The sequence below is a fragment of the Rhamphochromis longiceps genome, linkage group LG17 (assembly GCF_057381845.1).
Source record: "Rhamphochromis longiceps isolate RC_006_pf linkage group LG17, R_longiceps_female_GT1.1, whole genome shotgun sequence".
Classification (NCBI taxonomy): Eukaryota; Metazoa; Chordata; class Actinopteri; order Cichliformes; family Cichlidae; genus Rhamphochromis; species Rhamphochromis longiceps.
The window spans coordinates 19,094,518-19,116,293 of NC_140573.1; the positions used below are offsets into that span (position 1 = coordinate 19,094,518).

At 42.6% G+C, this 21,776-nt stretch overlaps 1 protein-coding gene across 1 annotated transcript; it reads right to left on the reverse strand.

The window, feature by feature from the left end:
* Positions 1 to 19,712: 19,712 nt before the first annotated feature.
* On the reverse strand, positions 19,713 to 21,446 carry LOC146649580 (potassium voltage-gated channel subfamily A member 5). Its single transcript, XM_085387742.1, has one exon. It carries the CDS (start codon positions 21,414 to 21,416, stop codon positions 19,713 to 19,715), a length of 1,704 nt encoding a protein of 567 aa, XP_085243868.1. The 5' UTR covers positions 21,417 to 21,446.
* Between the last annotated feature and the right edge of the window lie 330 nt (positions 21,447 to 21,776).

Here is a 21,776-nt window from a genome sequence, read left to right on the forward strand (position 1 = left end):
AATACTTCCTTACTTTGTGTCTACGAGTTAGTGCCAAGACCACCCCTTCCTGTTGCAGACACACATCTTTGATCAGATCAGCTGCTCCGGCTTCTTCCCACAGTCCAAAGCCAGGTTTTAAATTGGTCTCAGGTCTGAACGTGAATTACTGACTTTGTCCACGTGAGCAGACTAGCAACCAAGACACCTCTTCACCCACAACATGGATACACAGTGAAGTAAGTAGAGAGGAATGAGGCTCAGAAATGTCCTCACACAGCTGGGCACTGTGATGACCTTTATCTTGGAACTATTTTCAGCAGCGGATTAACCCAAATTCAGTGCTGTAGTGAAAGATTTTGGAAAAACACAATAATGCTTTAAATCCTGTAAACAAAACTATGAAATGTTAGTAACGCTTCAGCACTAGTGAAGAAAACAAACAAAGTGCTGCTGCTGAACGTAAAGGAGAAGACGTGGGCTTCATTACACTTCCTACAAACACGCTCACTCATGAAAACCATGAAATATTGTAAGGTGATGGGTCACTCCCAAACTCTTTTGTGCTGAATAAAATAAGTTAGAGTGTGAACAGAGCAGAGAGGAAATAACAGCTTATCACCGAAACCGGAGCCAAAATTAGAGTCCTAATAAACATGCAGAGATGTCATTTGATTGCCAGGATATTTTGTTAGAGTTGTAGCCTGTTTTTCATGTGCCTCTGACAACAACAACAACTGTCTACAGAGACACCAAACAAGAGAGGTGGGCGGACTGACCCAAATATCAATAGTATCGATATCAACACTAGCATTGGTATTGAATTTATACTAGTGTGATAGGACCAACACTTTGATCCTCTGTGCAGCTTACTATTTTATTTATAGCCTGTAACACATTTAATGGTGGGAACTACTGCGTTAGCGCAGTTAGCTCGTTAACGTGTTGACGCCGTCCAGCCCCATGCACAGGGCGATCCGCGGTAGCTCGTTAACGGAGATTTGCCGTGTTGTGGCGTTAACGTCATTTCAGATTAACGCTGACAGCACTAGTGGAAACACAACGAATATGACTGCACATTTATGCTAACATCATCCTAGTGCAAAGACAAGTGGAAGCAGACAAAAACAACAAGCAGGCATGCTACAAACTTTACCTGAGTCATTTAGACAGCCGTTAGCACATGATTCTCCTTATGGGGACCTGATATGTTTAATATGCTGCTGAGAATATAGCCCAGAAGAAGCGTTTAGTATAGCTTTAATTTTGGAAAGAGCCATTTCTCTGTAATAAACTCTCTTTTCCAAAGATGAGTGATTTCTCAATCAGATAGATTTATTATTTTATCCCTTTGTTGTTTCAGCAACAACAACAAATTTAAAAACTGTACGTTTGAGTTAAAATATATTTATAATTTTAATAAATGAACCCTGACACCAAAGTATCGAACCGAACCGTGAATTTTGTGTATCGTTGCACCCCTAATATACACACACACACACATATATATATATATATATACATATATATATATATATATATATATATATATATATATACATATATATATATATATAGATAGATAGATAGATAGATAGATAGATAGATAGATAGATAGATAGATAGATAGATAGATATGGTTGATCTATATATAGATCAGAAAAGGGAACCTAAGCAACTATTAAAAGGCACAAAACAGTTGTCACAAAGAGATAAAGACTGACCACATCAATTCACAAACATGAGGCACAAAGTTCACAAAGCAGCATATAAATGAAGTGCCAAAGGGTTACAAAGGCATGACAAAATACCACAAGTAGAAATTTTCCAAATTGTAATTTCTTGGTCTACAGAGAAAAACGTAACAGTGTTATATGATAAAACCCAAAATAGCTCCAGTATTTCAACCCTCGCTAAATGAAATAAGAGAAAAACAGCCGAGGGTTAAAAGTTAAGCAGCTCGAAACAGCATCATGAAGGCATCTGACATTTTGTAAATGTAGGTGTTGTGCGCTTATGTAACTGCATTAGACACATCACTAGCCTCTGCTTCCAAAGACAGCATTGCCACTGGGAAAATAAGGTAGGCCTTTATGAAACCGTGGCTTCTGTAGGTTGGATATCTGATTGGCTGTGAGCACCATCCTCATCATCACTTTGAGCAGCAGTGTAGGTGCCACAGAGCCCTGTGGCAGACAGTTATGGCGCTGCACTCAGAGCAGATGATGCAGAAGTGATGGCAGAAGCCGCTCATCTGGAAACGTTGCATTAAGTCAGTCTGGTTAGATAACGCTGGACTGATGCCTCTTTGTTTGCTTGTTTTCTGCATATTTGATCTTTCTCTCCCAGCTTGCAGAGGAACAACTGTCAAACTGCTGAAACGAATCACAAACCAAAAATAATCTGCAGTTAAAAGGTTTGGATGGATTTTTTTACACCTGTCACTTTGACCCTCTGTGATATTTGATGGCTCGTTTTATCACCGATGGTGTCCACATTTGTTGCACCTGAGCATTTAGACTATTAGGTTTTATATTTACATTTTCACCTTTGTCCATTTTATTTATAAAGCTATGTTTTAAAATTGCTTAATTGCCTTCAAATATAAACTAATGCTGTATGACTACATTATGTAAAATCTGGCAAATGTCAAAAGGATGGCAGGTGCATCGAGGCAGGATACGTTTATGTTCTGGAAGCAAAGCCAATATAAGACATGCAAACAGAATGAGCCCAAAATCTAAACTTTTGCTTTAAGAATCAACTTCATAAATGTGCTGAAACATGAAGTAAGAATAACTGCACAGCTGAAACATAGTTTCATGCTGCAGAAGCCTTAAAACAAATTATTCTATTTGCAGAAAACGATTGAAAATCATAACTAATGACATCGTAACATTTGAGAATATCTGCCATCAATAAAGGAAACAGTAGAGGAATAAAAAACACAAAGAGAAAGATTATAAAAAGTTTTCATACTGTGCTCAAACAGTTTGGTTAATGGAAAGTTAATTAAGACCAAAAATAAGTTTGGTATATGCACCATTACAGATCTGAGTCAGATGTGAACTTCATGCTTTCTCTCACCGGAAAGGTTTTTGGCTTCAAAGGTTTCCTACTTATTATTTTTACAGCTCGATAAAGACAATCCTGGTTTCTCTTCTCTGCTCTAACCTGTTCTGAGCAGACACCTATCCCACCTGCTGCGATGAGCCTGAAAGTTTACCCAGAATGCACTTTGGTTTCTGCTCCTCTATGACAGTTTATTCAGATTCTGATCGATCCATCGCACTGATGTTCACTGTCGCTCAGAGAACTAAAACCAGATTTTTTTCTTTGGTCTGTGATGCCTGCAGTGGGTGTAAAACTGATCCTGTTGCAGTTTATATCAGAGCTTAAACCAATTTGTCAGCCCTGAAAGTTTCATATGGAGCTCTGCTCTGCTGCACTTATGAAGTAATGAGAGATCGAAAGACTGGAAAACAGCGTGCTGTTTGTGGGCCTTCACGGCCTCATTAAATATACTGAAAATATGCATGAGCTGATGTGAGTAGGCCAGAGGAGAACTTCTCTTTGATACTCTATTAGGTTCTCATGCAGTTGTTATAAATAAAAGACATAAATGGCATCTTTGTCCTCCTGTCCCATCAACAGGTTACAGCAGGAACCTTTAAGTGCAGCCGGCCTCACAGAGACTGACTCTGTTCAACAGATCAAACTTCCCCTCCGAAAGTTCTGCTTCCACGTCCCTCTGAGCACCACTGGAAACCTGTTTATTTGCATTTCATATGTTAATTACTCTCAGAGACTGTTTGTCAGGGAGGTGACGCTATCGTGAAGTGAAATTACGAGGCAACCTCCCCCCCCCCCGGCTTGTCTGATGATCAGAGTTTATCCAGGAAGGTGCTGGCACGCAAGGCGGAGACACCGAGAGGGATTAATTAGCATTCTCAGCAGAGTTTACATATATTTGATTAATTTGAGCCCTCACAATGCTTTCCATTTTAAAGTTAACTGCTCTTCTCCAGGGCTAAACAATTAGGTTGCATAAGCTCATCTGAGTCTTACATTTCCATGTCACAGACCTCGAGCCAGCTGAGCAGCTCAGCTGAAAACCTTTAATTATCACACGCCAATGAGGCAATCATTTTCTATTTACTCATGAACTCTCTGCTACGCTCACGGCTCCAGTTAATGACCCGGTACAGCCCAGGTTTAAAATAACCTGTGTCAACTCCACGCCGGCATCCGATCCATCTTTTTTACGTAATTGCAGGTGTGCATCCACTCTGCAGCAGTGCGGTGCTCTCAGACAATATGCTACTGGTTTAGTAATGCAAAGCCTATTAGGATCCAAGTGGAGACACACAAAGCAGGAGGCAGACATGATGAACAAAAGGTGAGCTTTACTTCTGAGGTGCGAAGACGACAACACAAACTCAAGAAACGACCAAAGACGGCAAATGCAAAACCGCAAGCAGGCCGACAACCAACAAAGACCCAGGTAAATGCAATGAGGGAGGGGTGTCCAATCACAGATCTGGGCAGTCCTCATCGAGGCCTTCCCCAAACCGCAGCTCATTTCTTGATTAAGCCATTCGCCTTTATCTACTAAAAATGCTACCAAACCTAAAATGAGGATGTGGGCCCAGCTATTGAATAGCATATGAATGCCAACCTTTTTTCAGTGTGCAGCATAATCATAAAGACTTCAGTCCCTCACAGCAGTGACTGCTGCAGGACTTGTCAGTGATCACTGAGGGAGTCCACAATAAACCAAACACGTCATCATCTCTGAAACATTTGTTTCCTAAACTGAACTGAACTGTGAGCCGGAGACTCTCGTGCATGAGCGTAGCTCCAGAAGGACATCTGGGTCCAGATTATTTGGATTAGTTCTTATCTTGAGATCATCCTGATGATTGCTTCACACTCAGCAATGATGCTCAAGAGGCAGTGAGTCAGGAGAGTGAGAATAAACACGTCTACAAATGTAATCAATGAGGGAGCAGTGCCACCGCTGACGACTGTTTCAAACTTCACGGCTCACCTGTGCACTGACACTCCACGGCTGCTCCTCAAGCACTTTGAATGATTTAATGTCTTCAGCTTCAAAAAATGTTACTGCTTTAATAAAATTACTTTAGTAGTTCACATTAAAGTGACACTACAGCGTCTTTAAGTGCGTCAACTTCTATATTTTGTCATATCCACTCAACTTTAACAGCTTTCAGTTTCATTTGAAGCTGACAGGATTCACCTTCAGCTATCACTCCAGCTCTGACTGACAGCTCAGCCTCAGCTGGCATGTTGATGATGTTCAGTGTGTTAACTCATTTCAAAGCTTCATCTTTAGCTTGTCTTAAACGTCTGTGAGGACTTCAAATATACCACAGCTCACTGTTCAGCTCTAACACAAAGCATTAACCTCAGCTGCAGCAACTGTTTATCATCGAACTGGGCTCCTGGTCATACCTGAGATGCTGCAGAGCTTTTGTTCTTGTTTAACGTTTACATAACATTAAGATAACTTTCAGCCAGAAGCACGCATATTTGCTCATCAATCTGAGTCACAGGTGACTGAGTAGCTTCATTGGCAGGTGAATTTAAAGTCTGCCCGTGGACACCTGTGCTCCTCTGCCTACGACTGCTCTTCCATACAGGAGCTTGGTTCTTATGCAACGAGAGGCTTAATAAATCCTCCACACAGCACAGAGATTACTGTCAGCAGAAGAAGTAATGGACAAAGCAGCTGAAATGTGAGGAAGAGAGCAGATTTCTGCACTCAGCTGAACTGTATTAAAAAAAAAAACACATTTCTGCCCCTCAAAGATGGATTCATCAGTGATGCAGTTTTTTAATCACACCACGAGTCCGTCCAATCAGGAATCATACAGCACGACATGATTCAGACTAAAGTAAACAGTACGTAATCGTGGTGCAACGTGGAAGTATTTCATGATATGTGGTGACCAGTTTGTGTCCCCATCACATGTTCAGACTGTGCTGGGGTCACAAATGTGAACAGGTGGACAACAACTCATCTACCCTGGGAAGTTGACGGGGAAAAGTGGATTCTCGTGATTCTTATCAATGCAGGAAACATTTTTTTTCACTCCCTGACTAATCAGTCACACTAATCTTTAGAAATGGCACTCACTTAAATTCAAACAGACTCCCTCAGAGTCAGTCAGAAGCCATGCAGTTTCCCCCTCCTATTGATGTTTTCAGTCACACAGCCTCCAGGTGTTGGTTCTGTTTAATATTTTTCCTTCATAACTTACATACAGCCAATATCCAAATAAAAGTTTCAGGGCTGAAAAGCACATTTAAGCTCTGTTAAAAACTGAAACTCAATTAGTTTGACTCCCACTGCAAGCTGTGACGGATTTGTCTGAATGACTACAGATCTCCTCTCTCATTTTCTGTGCATTTTAGAGAGCGTTGAGCGGTCACTGGCAAATTGTAAACTACAGAGTGAACAAAGTGTTACAGTGAGTGAAGTAGTTTGTTTTCTCAGTCTGTTCTGCAAGGTCTTCGCCTATAGCTCTTACAGGTGTTCTGATTTAAAGGAAGCTTCCTGTCCCCACACAGAGGTTAAAGGTCAAACCTGAATGAAGATCCAAAGGCTCTGAAAACACAGAGGCCATAGAAATGACTCTTTTCCTCCAGAGTCATCGCCTTCACTCGAAGGATGAGCTCAACCCCATCTTTGCTCTCTCACTGCTCTCACACTTTTTTCAGGCAGTGGCCGAGGTTGCAGCTGAGCACTGAGTGTGTGTGTGTGTGTGTGTGTGTGTGTGTGTGTGTGTGTGTGTGTGTGTGTGTGTGTGTGTGTGTGTGTGTGTGTGTGTGTGTGTGTGTGTGTGTGTGTGTGAAATATATTTATATGAGTGTACATGTTATGTAACTTCCTCATTGCATTGTCTCTCCTGCTCCCAGCGTTTTCCTGGCCTGTGCACAGCAGAGCAGAGGGGATCAGAGTCCTGTTGGGGGGCTGCAGAGCTCATCTAATCACCTCAGCCGATTCAGAGCAGGCTCCGCAGCCTTCCTGCCTTTTGCTGTTAGTTTTAGTGCCAAAAGCTTCAGTAATGTGTCCACAGCTGAGCCTCATGGTCACATATTTGCTTCTGATGGTCGTGTTGTAATTGTGCTAATCACAGAGCGCTGTAATTAGATGTGCTGCTACAGCCCCACTAATACTTCCTGTGTTGCTTTTCTGTCATGCAAAGTCTTAGACGCCCGCGGATTTCGTACATTTATTAAAAATAGAAACAGGATAATGTAAATACTGCACACAGTATGTGTGTTATCTGAATTTGTGGGACAGTGGCTCAGATTAGTCAGGGGTGTCTTTTTAGCATCTCTCGGCTCTCAGTGAAATGAGATGTCAGTCAATCTGACAGCTGCGGATGGGTATTTTTGCCGGCATGCAAAGTTTTTTTAATCTCCTCCAAGTTTTTGAGGGCACAGCTTAAACTTCAGGCTCAAATACTGGGAAAATGTTCAAGGTCAGACAAAAGATGGAAGAAAAAAGAGTGCAGTGACGGCTGCTTCCTCACATCCAGACATCTGAATCCACGTGTCTAATTTTCTGTGCCAACAAAATCCTTCAAGAAGAATATCTGTTCATAGTAAATAAGGCTGCAGTACATGTATTATATAAGACACTTTCCATCCGATTTTCAATTGTCCACCCAATATGATCACATAAAAATATAAATAAAAAGTCACGATGGACAAACACAGATACCGCTCTCCATGCTTTTATTCCTGGACATTATTACAGCAGCTTTGCATATTCAGTGTTCATAAAAATCCTTCTCTCACACTGTCCGAAACAAGCTGCTATAGCTCCTCTTCCTTGACTTTCTTCTTATTGGCTGCACTTGTAAACAGGTTTGGACTGCAGGTGGGTGGGGCTTCTGTGCCTGAGATGATCATGATATGGATAACCTGTCTCTGTGACATAATTCAGAGCAAAGAGTAGAAAAAGCTGTGCGAAACTGAGTATTCAGAGCGCTCTGCAGCATGAACTTTTGTTCACAGGTTTTACTATCTCTGCACTGAGCTCATTATTGGAGGCTGAATATATGACAGGAAGTAAGGAGAAGCAGGATAGGTCCCACATAATCTCAGGAGAGAGCTCACCTGACCTCTGAGCTCAGTGAGCTCTGTCCTGGTGATGATGGTCAGGTCACAAAGGAGCAGGACGCAGAAAAGATTTACCATAAGGTTCCCGTATGGTTTCTTTCACAATTAAAGCATTAAAGCATAATTTCAAAATAAAATCAACAGGACAAGCTCGAAATGACTGTAGGAAAACATCCATAAAATAAACAAATGTGAAAATGGGAATGCTCATTATGGTTAATTATGGTGATTCACTACAGTATCTACTGTTCTCATGACTAGAAAAGCATTTTTTATCTGCTAGATTTGCCCAGAATAAATCTGTTAATGCGTTTCTCACTATATAGTAATGGATTTGGTTCAGTAATGCCTAACATCGAGGACTTCACGGCAAAAAGCACAGATTACTTTTCATTGAAACTATCCAGCAGGAAACTGAAGCCCGTATCAGATTTTCAGGGATGTTTTCATGGATCTGTGGATGACACTAAGCCCCCTCCTCGACACTGTTTATTCAGCTGCCAGCAGCAGACGGCTTCCCCTAATTGGGAGATCGGCCGCCAGTTCACCAGATTACAGGACGACAGCGGTGCTGCCAGAGTTTATGACGCTTGGACGGTGTCCCGGTGCTACGGTTATATCTGGCTAATTGATGCATCCAGCAGAGCAGTTTAGCCCAATAACAGCAAACAGCACAGGAAAGATGGGAATGTAGATCAGAAGTTTGTGACCACCTGAGAATCAGTAGATTGAGATTTTGTCCATTTTAACTGTGTTTTACTTCCTTTAAATATATTAAATATATTTTTATGTCTGTCAAGTCTGGTCCCTTTAAATAGTGTCAATTTTGTCTTTCTCTATGAAAAACAATTTAATATTGTTTATTCACACCTTTATTTAAATATCAGTGGATGTAGAAGTATTAGGCTGACCTTTGTTGAAATCATTGATGAATTGATGATGGATATTGATATTGATATTAAAGTGGAGTTTGGCATCTATTTCTCTTTTATTCCATTTTCATAAAAGGTTTTTCTGTGACATATAAACTGAGTTTCAACAACAGCTTTAAGGTCATCAGGCCCACCCCAACTCAGAACAATCAGATAAACCAGAACTGGATCTCACCTGGGCCAGCGTTCATAACTCAGGTCCAGATCTGGCCCACAAGTTGGGGAGCGATACTACAGGGAGTGCAGAATTATTAGGCAAATGAGTATTTTGTCCACATCATCCTCTTCATGCATGTTGTCTTACTCCAACCTGTATAGGCTCGAAAGCCTACTACCAATTAAGCATATTAGGTGATGTGCATCTCTGTAATGAGAAGGGGTGTGGTCTAATGACATCAACACCCTATATCAGGTGTGCATAATTATTAGGCAACATCCTTTCCTTTGGCAAAATGGGTCAAAAGAAGGACTTGACAGGCTCAGAAAAGTCAAAAATAGTGAGATATCTTGCAGAGGGATGCAGCAGTCTCAAAATTGCAAAGCTTCTGAAGCGTGATCATCGAACAATCAAGCGTTTCATTCAAAATAGTCAACAGGGTCGCACGAAGCGTGTGGAAAAACCAAGGCGCAAAATAACTGCCCATGAACTGAGAAAAGTCAAGCGTGCAGCTGCCAAGATGCCACTTGCCACCAGTTTGGCCATATTTCAGAGCTGCAACATCACTGGAGTGCCCAAAAGCACAAGGTGTGCAATACTCAGAGACATGGCCAAGGTAAGAAAGGCTGAAAGACGACCACCACTGAACAAGACACACAAGCTGAAACGTCAAGACTGGGCCAAGAAATATCTCAAGACTGGTTTTTCTAAGGTTTTATGGACTGATGAAATGAGAGTGAGTCTTGATGGGCCAGATGGATGGGACCGTGGCTGGATTGGTAAAGGGCAGAGAGCTCCAGTCCGACTCAGACGCCAGCAAGGTGGAGGTGGAGTACTGGTTTGGGCTGGTATCATCAAAGATGAGCTTGTGGGGCCTTTTCGGGTTGAGGATGGAGTCAAGCTCAACTCCCAGTCCTACTGCCAGTTTCTGGAAGACACCTTCTTCAAGCAGTGGTACAGGAAGAAGTCTGCATCCTTCAAGAAAAACATGATTTTCATGCAGGACAATGCTCCATCACACGCGTCCAAGTACTCCACAGCGTGGCTGGCAAGAAAGGGTATAAAAGAAGAAAAACTAATGACATGGCCACCTTGTTCACCTGATCTGAACCCCATTGAGAACCTGTGGTCCATCATCAAATGTGAGATTTACAAGGAGGGAAAACAGTACACCTCTCTGAACAGTGTCTGGGAGGCTGTGGTTGCTGCTGCACGCAATGTTGATGGTGAACAGATCAAAACACTGACAGAATCCATGGATGGCAGGCTTTTGAGTGTCCTTGCAAAGAAAGGTGGCTATATTGGTCGCTGATTTGTTTTTGTTTTGTTTTTGAATGTCAGAAATGTATATTTGTGAATGTGGAGATGTTATATTGGTTTCACTGGTAAAAATAAATAATTGAAATGGGTATATATTTGTTTTTTGTTAAGTTACCTAATAATTATGCACAGTAATAGTCACCTGCACACACAGATATCCCCCTAAAATAGCTAAAACTAAAAACTACTTCCAAAAACATTCAGGTTTGATATTAATGAGTTTTTTGGGTTCATTGAGAACATGGTTGTTGTTCAATATTAAAATTACTCCTCAAAAATACAACTTGCCTAATAATTCTGCACTCCCTGTACTTGGGCTGCCTCTGAATAAAATGTATTCATGTAAACCAACTGAAAAAACAGAAGTGGCCCTAATCCTAATTTACTAGGAGCCTGTGCCAATTCGCACATCTATCTCCCTCACACACTGTTAAAACTGATGACACTTGTTGGTTCACCCCTGTTTGCAGTGAAGGATGTCATCAGTGCCACATCAGTGTGAGAAGCTGACCCACGTCTGCATGAGGTCTCAGCCTTTAAAGCAGAGACAGAGAGAGATTTTCAGTGTTCAGGCAAATATGTATATTTCATGCTGGCTGATGAAAGTTACATCATACCACTGAAAGCTTAAGAACAGGTACTAAAAACATTATCTGAAGAGCTTTGAGTACTTTCTACTTTTCTACTATTTACAGTCAAATTAGTGTCTCAAAGCATATTACACCAATCTGACAAATCCTGTTATTCTGTCTTTGAACAAAGTGAGCCATAAAGATGTGTTAGTTTCAGAAAATACCGTCCAACTTCTATAAAAGCATGAAACGTTCAATATCCAGCAGCTCTAAAGCAGTATAGTATTGAAGGTGTTTATTAGCCTAGAGCCAAATTATTAAAAGACGTCTGATCTACAGTGCTGTCAGGCTTTGGAGAAAGAGAGAGGGCCCAGATGGAGGAAAACTAGACCAGTAAAGCTCATTATGAGTAAAATGTTAACAATCTGTGCTGCACAAAACCTTCATCACCATCACCAACGATTACCAAAACCCCCAAAATATGAAGACTACTGTGACAGCTCCAGGACACGTTTGCCTCAGCTTCGCACGTCTTAATGTTAGCACAAAATTCAAACATTAAGACTTTAAACGGTGGAGTCCAGAAAATAGTGGGCAACAGCAAGGTGGTTACAGCCATCTTTTATATACAGTCTGTGATTTCATGCCATATTTTGTTGATGGACATCTGGCTTGGCTGACATTTATATTTCCTTGAGCTACAGAAATGTTCATGTCTATTATTGATTATAAACAGACTTTAAAACGATCAAATAAACAAACAATTAACCTCTAGAAGAAGTGTTCAAAGATATTTAGCCATCATTCAGAGCCTTTCTTTAACAAGCAGCCAGGAGTGCACAGAGGAGATGGTGATGAAGGCTGTAATTACCCAGTGAAATCAGATGAAAGTAATAAAGGATGCAGGCTAGCATGTGCATTGGCTTCTGGTCGACTGCGTCCAGATGCTGCACTGTTGGCGGCGTGTCGGTGTAGGTGAGGCCATGTGGATCTGCAGGACAGATTTTTGTCCTGCAGCTTTCTGGTTGGTGAAAGGTTCGCACAGCAGAAATTATGCTAAATGACCGTTTTCTCCATGAAAAAGGCAACTATCATCATGGCTACAGAGGCCTCAAACGATGGCGAGTGGAGATAAAAATGGATAAACAGAAAAGTTACATAATCTAACTGGATTCAGGCAGCGAGGGGACCTGGATCGTTCACAAAGGTCAGCAGAAGAGCCCCTGAAATGATTAAAGGCAGGAGGGGGCAGCTGATGGATGATGAGGTTTGGAAAGTTGAGCCAAGATGATTAGGTAGAAAAAAATGTCTGCATATCAGTGACTCAGGGAACATCTCCTTGATTCTTTTATCCTCTGGATAAATATTCTTTATCCTGTTATTGAATCAGAGCCTGAAAAAGAAGGTCACTGAGTCACAGCATCCATTTACGCTATGAAAACAAGTTGACTGTATAATCAATCAATCAATCAATTAATCAATCAATCAATCAATTCAACATCTAAGGCCGACATTTTCTGCTTCTCTTTATTTCCTGTATCTCCTGCAGTAAGCAGGAAAGCACAGGAGCCCCACCAACCTGCTTTTCTGTTTACTGTCACCATCATCTGTACCATAACACACACTGAGCATGTGTGAAAAGGGCTTCCTGCTCCTACCCTTCACAATAAAAGCCCTCAGTATGTATACAACATGTAGGTTTGCAGAAGTGAAGAAGGTTTTTGCTGATAAGCAGATGAGTAAAACGAGTTACAGAAGGATGGTGAAGCAGTTTACTGCAGAGCCAAGTTTAACTTTAGTTTTACCAGCTATGAAATACAGGATTCAATATTTTCTTATAGGAATTGTATTTTCCAGATAAAATCATATTTTTTTAAGTTCTTGGAAGCTAATTTCTATTAGCCCAAAAATGATCAAAGAACTTCAGTATCAGATATTGATATTAATTATTCAAAGCTGCTGTGGAGTCAAAAACACACAGCTGGAAATAATCAGAATAATTCAGCTTTACATTCAGTGTAAAATAAGTAAGTAGGTAAAGTTTATTTATTAAGCGCTTTTCATAGACAGGTAGTCACAAAGCGCTGCACACAAAGATTAAAATAAACAGTACGATAAATAGCAAGATGCACAATATACACAATATAAGAGGTTAAATGTAAATTAAAAATGTAAAAAGCGTTGGTCAACCGAAGGCTTGTTTAAACAGTAAAGTTTTTAACTACTTTTTAAAGGATTCCACAGAGTCAAACAAACGCAGTTGTAGAGGTAGACTGTTCCACAGCCTTGGTGCCACAGAGTGAAAGGCTCTGTCCCCTTTCATCTTCAGTTGTGTTTGGCGAGCAACCAACAAACTCTTAGTCTGTGAGCGGAGACAACGAGCAGCAGTGTATTTTGTGAGAAGTTTGGATAAATAATCTGGGGCTTGGCCATGTACTGCTCTGTACGTTAAAACAATAATTTTAAAACAAATTCTAAAATCTATTGGGAGCCAATGTAAAGAACATAAAATAGGAGTAATGTGAGTACGCTTGCGAGTTAGTAGTCTGGCTGCTGCGTTTTGTGTAGCTTGGAGGCGGGAAAGCGATGATTTATCCAAGCTGGTAAACAGGGAATTACAATAATCTAAACGCGATGACACAAATGCATGGAGACAGAGATTTTACGTGTGAGTCAAGGCCCAGAGAAGAGTCAAATATTACTCCAAGATTTCGAATATTTGGCTTAGCAGAAGGACAGAAAGGGGCAAGAACCTGACTGATTTTAGAATATAGATCAGAAGGAGCTATGATCATGGTCTCTGTCTTGTTCATGTTTAAAACAAGGTAATTGTTAGAAAGCCAGTCAGAAACCTGAGTTAAGCACTGGACTAGGGTGGACAGCCTATCCAGCTGATGAGGCTTAAAGGACATATATACAGCTGAATGTCATCAGCATAGAAAGGATAAGATAGATCATTAAAAGACTGAATAATGCCAGCTAAAGGAAACATATAAAAAGAAAATAATAATGGACCCAAAACTGAACCCTGTGGAACCCCGCAGGTTAGGGCAGCAATGTTAGAGGAGAACCTGTCAGTCCTAACAGAAAAGGTCCTACCTGATAAATAGGAAGAAAACCAGTCTAAGGCGGTGCCAGATATACCAGCCAGAACTTTCAGCCTGTTAAGTAGGAAAGGTCACTTTATTCACTCGCACTGTTGACAAGAAGAACATTGAAACACTAAATTTAAAGGCTAATTTTATCCAAAGCAAACAGACTTTCACAGTCCTTCATTCCCGCAGAAGGATGATCTCGGACAGCTCTAAGATCACAGTAACACCCCACATACCCCAGCTCCACAGTTTGATTTTGTCTAATTCCTGTGTCTACATGACGACTATCGAGTACAAAGCCGGCTCTGAAGAAATGGTTCCTATGTTTGCTGTGGATGACCCTCACTGCAAATCCATGACTGTGAGTCAAATGTTCTCATCCAACATCAGCAGCCAACATTAGGTATAAACGGTGACAGCGTTGTTTTAAGCAGTAAGTAAAGAAGGGTTTCTCCTCCAGCTGCTTTTCAGGCTGTCTCTCACAGGCAGACAGTTGTTATGATGTGCCAGTGATCATAAGGCCTCATAAATTGGAAGTTATTACAAAGGAAATGGAGAAAGTGATAATGCAGCCATTAATACTCATTTAGATGCTCATTGTGCAATGGTGGAGCTTGAATCTTAAAAAATGTACCTTTTTATTCTGATGCCAGAAGCAGAAAGTTCACTTCTGGATTCTCTCTATAAAATTGCCTCCTGAAAAGCTCGGGCAACTGATTGGTTAGCTGAACTGTCAGAACTGAAGTTTACCTTATATGGTCTCATATTGAATTCATAATATGTGGGGCTTAATATGCTTAAAATGAAATGCTATTTTCACATGTACAGCAACCAACCTGCAGTTCCTGAGTTCCTCAGTCCCCAATCCCATGTTAAAGCTTCACAGCCGAAATAAACATTATTACAGCCTGACACACAAATGGTTTTCTCTCTGTGGATAATTTCTCCTTTCATAACAACAGTTTTAAGATAAAATTGTATTAAAGCTTAAAGTTTGGGTTATTAGGGGCTTGGCCTCTTTGACTGACAGTTAGATGGTGATGCCGGTGGCATGAACTGCTAGCTGTCTTTAACTGGACCTCTGGACCGTGTTTGTGCTTGTTGGAGCCTTTTGGAGCATTTTTAATGACATCATGTGACCAATAACATGGCTGCTGTGAGGTTTCTGTAAGTTCCAGTTTTGGTTCACATTGAAGTTCTACCTTAAAGTCGTGAACTCTGGGTAGTGACTGATAGAATGAAACCAACCTGGGTTACGTCAGATTCACATGTACTTGTCTGTAAGAAAGACTTTACTAAACACGTAGGAGCTTCTTCTTTCTGGAACTCTGCTTCTTCAGCATGTGGATCAAATAAGCAGACAACATGCTTTCACTCCCAAAGCGTAACATTTTATGCTAGGTGACAAATTGTCTGTATATTACACTTTCAGCCACCCAACAGGTCCCTATATTACGAGTTCAGAAAAATGAGGAAACATGAGAACCGTTTGGAATGAATCTACACATGTACTTTTATTTTACTTAAATCACTTTGGAAAACACTATCTAACATGATTAAGGTGGTGGTTAACAGTTATGGTTAAGGTTAGCGATAATGTTAGGGTGAGGGCTGGAATACAGGGCTGGAACATGTGTTATCGCAGGAGCATCATTCTGTTTGCACAATCCAGCACGCAGCATAAGAACACAAACCATCACCTTTCGCGTTCCCATGGAACGCCTCGGGGCGTGACAAATCATCAGTATATTCCGCGTCGGGAGTGAGAATGGGCTGGAGCAGACTGTGAAATTGAACTCGAATGTTCAGTGGTCAGCTACAGAAATGAGGAGCTTTGGATTTAAACTGCTCTCGATATTTGAGGTAACAGACGCAACTACTAATAGAAGGCAAGATATTGCTGACTAAACTAAAGGCTGTGTGGGAAATGTAATAGAGTATTATGTAAGCATCCATCAGCCACAAACTGATGCATGAACAGCCAGTAGTTCTTTCAGTTGAATGTGCTTTAGGACATCCACACGGATCTCGTAGTGTTGCTTCTTTGTGATGGAAGCAGCTGAGGTGGTTCAGACGTTATGAAGAGCCTTTCTGTGCTCTCCCAGCTGGGAGGAGACCCCGGGGTAGACCCAAAACTCTCAGGAGAGATTATATTTAACTCCTCTGGTCTGAGAACACCTCGGGATCCCAAAGGAGAAACTGGAAGGTGTTGCTGGGGAATGCGACATCTGAAATATCCTGTTTAGCCTGCTGCTGCTACCCGACTTCAGACAAGCTGAATATAACTGACCGATTCAGACAATATTCTCCTTCAAACTAAACGATGTGGTGGTTTCCTTGTGTGCTGTTTTTGTTTGCTGGACAGGATCAGGCCAAAGGAGGAAGCTGCTTTATAATTAGGGATGCAGATTTTGTGATGTGCAGTCTCTCCTAATTTTGATAAAAACCTCTATAAATATCTAAAGTGAACTTGTTTGGTGCATTAAGATGCCCCCATCGAACCTCCAGCGCTCCCCGGTTTCCCAGGAAAAATGTGCAGGAAGCTCTCAGCTGCTTCAGAGATAATACCCAAAGTGACAGCTGATGGCTTCTCGCCTGCAGACTCCATCTGTGCACTGCCACTTTTACCCAAACTAAAAATAAAAGATAACAAATCCCCACCTTCCACTGAGGGAGGTGGGAGCTTGAGTCCAACTGAACGACAGGAAGGCAGAGCATGAATGAAACAAGTGAAAGTGCTTTCCGTTTAATGTTTGCCTTCATCTTTAAATATTCAATATTAATATTCATCTTTAAATACCGGTCTTAGTACATGAAGACAGTGATGTGTCTTTTCATCATTTGGAAGCTGTAAGTCTGACAAACTGTTGGAGTCATTTTAATTTTAAATCTACCTGGACACTGGCTCAACAGTTAAGTTGTCCAAAAAAGTCATGATTTTAGTTACCGTGTTCAGTCTGCCCCATATCTTCACAAAGACATCCCTCCTCTGCGGTAACTCTCACACTAATCTGCTCTGAAACAGCTCCAACTTGTCCTTCCAGCAGGTCAAAGGCAGCGTTTTGTTTTCCCAGCATAAGTCTTCTGTTTTTAACACATCAGAGGTTACATGTCACAGGCTTTGTACTCCATAGCCTGAGACCTAACGAAGCCTGCGAGGTGAGGATTAGCGACTTCAGTCACCAGTGGGTTAGTTAGAGTTCGCAGCCCTCCAGGAGATATTGTGAAAGTGATTCATCAAACAGATGTCCAGACTTTAAGGTTAATTAGAAGATGTGTGATTGTTAAAGACGCTGCCACTTTAAAGCTTGCTGGATTTAGAAATACTGGAGAAAAGCCACCAGTTTACGATCACAGTGCTTAAAATACTCGAGTCATACAAGCATACATGGTGAAAGGTTTCAGCTTCGACGTTATGGATGGTCGTCACGTCACTTCTCCTCCATATTTGCAGCTTAGTTTGTAATGCTGTGATAACAGTATGGGTACAGAGACGGCTCTGATACTGAGCTAAGCTCTGAAGGCACCAAGCCACATGTAACCTGTGTGAAAGCTGCAATCATTTTAGTAATGTTTCCAGACTCTTAGCTTTAGCATGATGATGAAGACTTCCATGTTCACTGCAGAATATTATTAGCTGTATTTTTAGCTGAGTATGTTGGGGAAAAAACATGCTGGGATTCAAAAAATATTTAGAGTAATGATGTAATTATCATGTTTGCCTGAATAATCAATCATTTTCTTAGGACACTTGAAATAATTTAGCTGTGTTATGAAACATGATCCTAAACTCGGACTCATTCTTGGACAGATGTTAAATAAAGACACTCCTGTAGGAACAGGTCAGAAGGGGGATTCCTCCCAAAAAGTATGAAATGAAATTAAATAAAATCCACAGCGAGTATCCTGGTGTGTGGTTAGTATGCTGATTGGTTGAAACGTGCGCATGGATAAGAGAGGACTTGAAATGAAAATTCACCACAAATACGAAAAATAATGAAAGATCCAAAAAAAAGCTCAGACAGGCTGATTAATTTCTTTTCACGCCATCATAAAGAAATTCTTTCTCTACTTTCACTTCTGTTTTCTCTGTGGGTGGAGCTAAACAACATAACCAACAACAAACTACTGCCCCCTGTTGACAGTACAGCACAACAACATGTACACATTGGTCTGCAGAGCTCTTTATAGGATCAGCAGGGCCACACTTGCCCTGTCTCAAAAGTATTTGTGTAATTTCTCTTGCTGCCTGAAGGTGGCAACAAAAAGCTCTAATCCTGTTTCTGACACATATCTCTTCCTGTTAAAAGGGACATTTCCCCCCCACTGTTGTCAAGTGCAGTATAGTATATAATCTAAAGTGTCACTCAGGTGACTATGACTTTGTTGACTATATTAAAGACTATATTCATATTGCATCCGAGCATAAGTCGGATGCAATATGAATATAACCAAAATTCGTGTATATTTAAATAATATAGAGTAGAAGTTTGTATGCTTTGTTTTTAATAGACAAAAATAAAATTTAATTTAAATTTAAGATATAATTGAATTTTTGTAACTTGAAATTTGGCATCAATCGGACTCCATACCGAGGAGCGTGGTGCTGAAAGGACAGCTCCCGGCGACATGACTGTGCCTCACGTGCACACTACTGAGCATGTCATTACATAAAAACTCTTAAAATGTGCTCACATGTTCTCACCTGGTATCGCTGATGCTCGATCTCTCCAGACGGTTTCTGCTCTGTCCTCTTTTCTTGGCTGTTGTTCCCTCAGTTTAAAAAAAAATCCCAAATGTTCTTTATTTAAAAGTTCAAGGCTGAGGTCCCCCCCAAACCCTCTCTGATTTAAACAGAACCTGAGTGAAGGAAAACAGGTGTCTGCATCTCAAAAATATACTTTTGTTTTTCTACAATAAGAGCAGCCTGTGGGGAATATTTACACGTCTGCTGCCAGTATAAACATCACAGTTGGGAAATTATTATTATTATTGTTATTATTATTATTATTATTATTATTATTATTATTATTATTATTATTATTTGTTGTTGTTGTTGTTGTTGTTGTTGTTGCACTACTGAATGTGGTCTGCGTCCTGCATTATATACACAGTCTGGTTGGTCCCGGTAATCCTCTCACTGTGTCAAGTAATTATTCCGAGTCGTGCTTGTCCCTGATTATCTGCAGCATCTGATGTCCCACTTCCCTCTAATTCATCCATGAGTTAGATTTGATGCTCTGCAGGTGTCCCTGCTTTATTAAAGGGCCTCTGTGTTGCATCACATGCGCTGCAGCTCGTTCATAACTCCGCACTTTTAACTGTCGTGCTTACCAGATGATGGGGATTAAAGTGTGCTTTTTATAAACCAACCCTCTTAAAACTTTTCAGGATTGCAATGTGTTGATCCTCCAACTGCAATGTGCAAAGACTTAAGAGCCCATTAATGGGGTTTATTCTACACGACTGTATCTGCTTTAAGCCCAGGTGTGCTCGTGCACGGCTACAGGTCCGTCTCCCGCGTGTCCAGACAGAACGCGTAAAGGGATCTCTTGAAGTCCACGCTGCTGTTTGCTTTGATGTTCGTTTTCTCCACCGAAGCGCCCGCCTCGTTGTTCTCCACATCCTGAGACTTCACGGACGCTTTGCTGCCTTTGCGCTTAAGCTCGGGGCTCTCTCTGCCGCTGTTGGGCTCGTCCTTCAGGGAGGACTGATCCTGGTCCGTCTCCCGGTGGTAGAAGTAGTTGAAGTTGGACACGATGACGGGCACCGGCAGCGCGATGGTCAGCACTCCGGCGATGGCGCACAGAGAGCCCACGATCTTCCCCCCGACTGTCACCGGCCTCATGTCACCATAACCCACAGTTGTCATGGTGACTACCGCCCACCAGAAGGCGTCGGGGATGCTGGAGAAGTGGGACTCCGGCTCGTCAGCTTCGGCGAAGTACACAGCGCTGGAGAAGAGGATGACCCCGATGAAGAGGAAGAAGATGAGCAGGCCAAGCTCGCGCATGCTGGCCTTCAGAGTCTGGCCCAGGATCTGCAGCCCTTTGGAGTGTCGGGACAGCTTGAAGATGCGGAAGACCCGGACCAAGCGGATGACCCTCAGGATGGCTAGAGACATGGCCTGCTGACCGTTCTGGTGCTCCTGGCCCTGCTGCTCCGCCAGCTCAGTGCCCACGGTGATGAAGTAAGGCATGATGGACATGATGTCGATGATGTTCATGATGGTCTTGGAGAACTCGGACTTGCTGGGGCACGCAAAAAAGCGCACGATGAGCTCGAAGGTGAACCAGATGACGCACGTGGTCTCGATGATGAAGAAGGGGTCGGTGAAGGTGAGCGACGGCCGGGGCGCCGTGCTGTTGTCCAGACGGCTGGTGACCGCCAGCTCCCTCTCATCCCTGAATTCCGGCAGCGTTTCCAGGCAGAAGGTGATGATGGATATGGTGATGACGATCACGGACACGATGGCGATGCCACGGGCCGGGCTGGAACTCTCCGGGTACTCGAAGATGAGCCAGACCTGCTTCTGGAACTCGTTCTGCGGCAGCGGCTTCTCCTCCTCTTTAATGAAGCCCTCATCCTCGCGGAACCGGTCCATGGCCTCCTCCCCCAGCTGGTAGAACCGGATCTCGTCCGCAAACACGTCTATGGACACGTTGACGGGTCTCCGGATCTTTCCTCCGGACTGATAAAAATACAGTATCCCGTCGAAGCTCGGCCGGTTCCGGTCGAAGAAGTACTCGTTCCGGAGCGGGTCGAAGTACTTGATCCTCTTAGCGGGGTCTCCCAATAAAGTGTCAGGGAACTGGTTGAGGGTACCCAGCTGGGTCTCGTACCTCAGACCCGCGATGTTGATGAGCACCCTCTCGTTGCTCTCCGTATCCATGTCCATGTCCAGCATGTCCTCGTCGAACAGGTGGGGACTGTGGTCCGCGCGTAAAAGCGCATCCATGGCGTTCTCGCTGCAGCTCAGAGTGTTGTTCATGTCATTGATCTTCCAGGGGCTGTGCGGCGGCTGCGGGCCGCCCCGGGTGTTCAGCTCCTTGCTGTAGTCCTCTCCCCGCCCGCCTTGAACGAAGCCCGGCTGAGGGACATCCAGCGCGTTCCGGCAGCTCTCCTCGGCAATGTTGCCTCCACCTCCTCCTCCTCCACCGCTCCCTTTTGCGCCGCCGTTCTCAAAGCTCACCAAGGCTATCTCCATCCCGCAGCCATCCACAGTTACAGCGCGCAGAGCAGGAGAGACTTGTTGATCCTGAGCGCGAACATCCTCCAGGAAACTCACAGAGAGGAGCAGCGGGGGAGACGCAGCTCCTGCAGCTCCTACTCAAGGGACCGCATCTGTGGAGGGTCTTCTGTTCTTCAGGCTCCGAGCCGCCGCACGTCTGCGCCAAACGGACGGGAAAAGCGCACAAAAGGAGAAGAAGACCCGGATGATACACAGAGAGAGGGAGAGAGAGAGAGAGAGAGAGAGAGAGAGAGAGGCAGCAGTGATCACTCCTGACGTCAAAAGTGTTGCTCGACCTGCTGCGCTCTCCTCTCTCTCTCTCTCTCTCTCTCTCTC

Excerpts from the sequence above, each read along its gene's own strand:
- LOC146649580 (XM_085387742.1), bottom strand. The coding sequence starts at position 21,416 with ATGGAGATAGCCTTGGTGAGCTTTGAGAACGGCGGCGCAAAAGGGAGC.